The sequence below is a fragment of the Euphorbia lathyris genome, chromosome 2 (assembly GCF_963576675.1).
Source record: "Euphorbia lathyris chromosome 2, ddEupLath1.1, whole genome shotgun sequence".
In the NCBI taxonomy this organism is placed as follows: domain Eukaryota; kingdom Viridiplantae; phylum Streptophyta; class Magnoliopsida; order Malpighiales; family Euphorbiaceae; genus Euphorbia; species Euphorbia lathyris.
The window spans coordinates 12,990,521-12,993,577 of NC_088911.1; the positions used below are offsets into that span (position 1 = coordinate 12,990,521).

Genomic DNA, 3,057 nt, shown 5'->3' on the forward strand with positions numbered 1-3,057 from the left:
TATAAAACTGTGAAATCAAGTCTTGTCAGCGACACAAATTCTCTCCCTCCACTCTGTCCTATCCACAACTGTAATACGCCAAAAAAAAAAAACAAAGGAAACAATAACGCTAATATCACAAGTAGAAACAACTACAAAAGTCAAGCAACTATGGACAACGATTACTCCCTTTTCAGTATCAGACATGAATTCTGGATTAATGGTGCAGCCAGAACAATTTGTACAATTCTTATAGTTTGGATCCAAAAAGGAACATAAAAAGTGATAATCTCTTGAAATGAACTAAATTTGAGATATTATTTATTATGAGAAGTACAATCTCAAAAACAAATACACCTTAAGTATTATTCAACAACAGTAGGCATTATTTTAAATGTCAAAAGTACACAATTTCTAGTTACCTGGCCAGTGAAATGCCATATAAATCGAACTAAAAAGAACAATTACAACTATAAAACCATAATGGAAACAAGGAAATGATATAACAAACCAAACTAAAACTCAATCAGGGATTCAATTTCAAATTTGAAAGATTAAGGACACTGAAATCCAGCAGGAACGTCCTTTCCACAGGTATTCAAGAGCAAGCTCAAGGAGATAGGAACATTAAGATTGATACCTAAAACATTAGCCTTAAGGGCAGTACAAAGGCAAATGGGAGCTTCAAGATCAACAAGACCATCAAGAAGAGGGCAGCATTGTGTCTTTGAAGGTGTACCAATCACAAGGCCAAGTAAACCATTTAATAAGTTAGCACATACACCTAGCTTTAGTGTGTCAATAGGGCATGTTTCCTTTGCTGGTGGTGGTGATGCTGCTTTTGGTGCTTTTTGTGGTGGTGGTGGTGGGCAAGGAGTAGTCTGATGATTGCTTGAGCTAACCAAAGTGAAGAAGAGAAGGTTAATGGTAAGGAGAAGAGCAATGCTTGCTGCTGACTTGGAAGCCATTTTTGGATCAAAGTAGAAAGAAAGACACTCTGATATATCTCAACCTGAAAGTTTGAAAGAAGAAAGAAAGAAAGAAAAGGTAGTTGTGAATTGAATGAAGTAGGCTTAGGGTTTATATAGATGGAGAATGTTTATTTTTTCTTGCTAAATAATTTATTAGTCTCTGAGTTTCAACATATTACACTAGTTAGTCCTTCTATTCTAAAAAAAATACAGTGTAGAGTCCCTAATCAACTACTTGGTCCTTCCATCTAGAAGTTTGATAGGGCAACTTTAGTGGTTATACTTGAAACACTTCATTTTTTTATTGATTAAACTCTACGACCAGTTAATCATATGATATGCACCATACTATGACCCAAATGTTTAAAATAAAAATAAAAGGTAATGCATACTGTGGCTTTTTAATTTTTTAAAGCTCATTAACCGGTCCGCAAATATAAATACCAACTAGCTTAACAAGTTTAAACTCTCATTAATGTGAGAGTTTAATAGTGAGGATTATTGAACTATCACTAACTCCTTACTCGGGATACTATTAGTTAAAAGTTACTCCCTCCATTCTCAAATAAGTGTCGTTTTAGAATTTTCACACAAATTAAGAAACACAATTAATATGCACTTAAAGTAATAAATTTACATGGATTAAATAAATAAAAATTCTCTCTCCTATAATGATTGGAGAGAAACTTTGAAAGCTTAAAAAACACATAAATCAAGACAAAATTTAAATGCTTAGACCAAAAAACTATACTAAATTTTATTGAAAAACGAAAACGACACTTAAAAAAGAACAAAAACAATTATCTAAAACGACACTTATTTGAGAATGGAGGGAGTAATTATCATACTGTCATGAAACCGTTTTAGCTAAAAGCTCAAGCTGATAGTTAAAGGTCCACTTCATATTAATAGCAGACACACCCCCACACGCGAAAGCACACTTGGACTTGAAGCGTGACAACACAGGCCCATATTACCATGTCCTGCAAATAACTCAACAAATGGGGCTGCCAAGGATTGAACCCTGAACCACTTGGTCACACTAGCTCTGATACAATGTCATGGAACCGATTTAGCTAAAAGCTCGAACTGATAGTTAAAGCCCAATCATAGATCTTATATTAATCTCCGACAATACCATGTCATGGAACCGATTTAGCTAAAAGCTCAAGCTGATAGTTAAAGGTCCACTTCATATTAATAGCAGACACATACAAAATGACAAGCTTATTCAACAACAACAACAACAACAACAACAACAAAGCCTTAGTCCCGAAATGATTCGGGGTCGGCTAACATGAACCATCATATAAAACCGTGAAAATCAAGTCGTGTCAGCGACACAGATTCGCTCCCTCCACTCCGTCCTATCCACTACCATATTTTCCTCAATTCCCAATAAACTCATATCACTCTCGATCACCCTCCTCCAAGTTTGCTTAGGTCTTCCCCTACCCCTCACCACTACATCCCTTTGCCACTCTTCGGTTCTCCTAACCGGCGCATCAAGCGCTCTACGTCTCACATGGCCAAACCACCTTAGTCGGTTTTCTCTCATTTTATTCTCAATAGATGTGACCCCTACTTTTGTCCTAATTATTTCATTACGCACCCGGTCCTTTCTCGTGTGACCACACATCCATCTCAACATACGCATCTCCGCCACCGACATCTTATGGATGTGGCAGTGTTTCACTGCCCAACACTCCGTACCATATAACAATGCTGGTCTAATTGCCGTCCGGTAGAATTTTCCCTTCAATCTATTAGGCATGCCGGGATCACAAAGGAAACCCGTAGCACTCTTCCACTTCGACCAACCAGCTTTAATCCTATGAGCAACATCTCCATCTACTTCTCCATCCGTTTGGATAATAGATCCTAAATACCGGAAGCAATCCGAGGCCTGAACAACTCTCCCATCTAGGGTGATTGTCCCTACCTCCCTACTCCTACGGCCGCTAAACTTACACTCCAAATATTCTGTCTTACTTCGACTCAACTTAAAGCCTCTAGATTCTAGAGTTTGCCTCCATAGTTCCAACTTCATCTCCACTCCTTCTTTCGTCTCATCAACCAACACAATATCATCTGCAAACAGCATGCA

General features: G+C 37.6%; 1 protein-coding gene across 1 annotated transcript; it reads right to left on the bottom strand.

Annotated features, from left to right (window-relative positions):
* Window positions 1–416: 416 nt before the first annotated feature.
* Window positions 417–947, bottom strand: LOC136220379 (pEARLI1-like lipid transfer protein 1). The gene has a single exon (XM_066008201.1). It carries the CDS (start codon window positions 945–947, stop codon window positions 534–536), a length of 414 nt encoding a protein of 137 aa, XP_065864273.1. The 3' UTR covers window positions 417–533.
* Window positions 948–3,057: the final 2,110 nt, after the last annotated feature.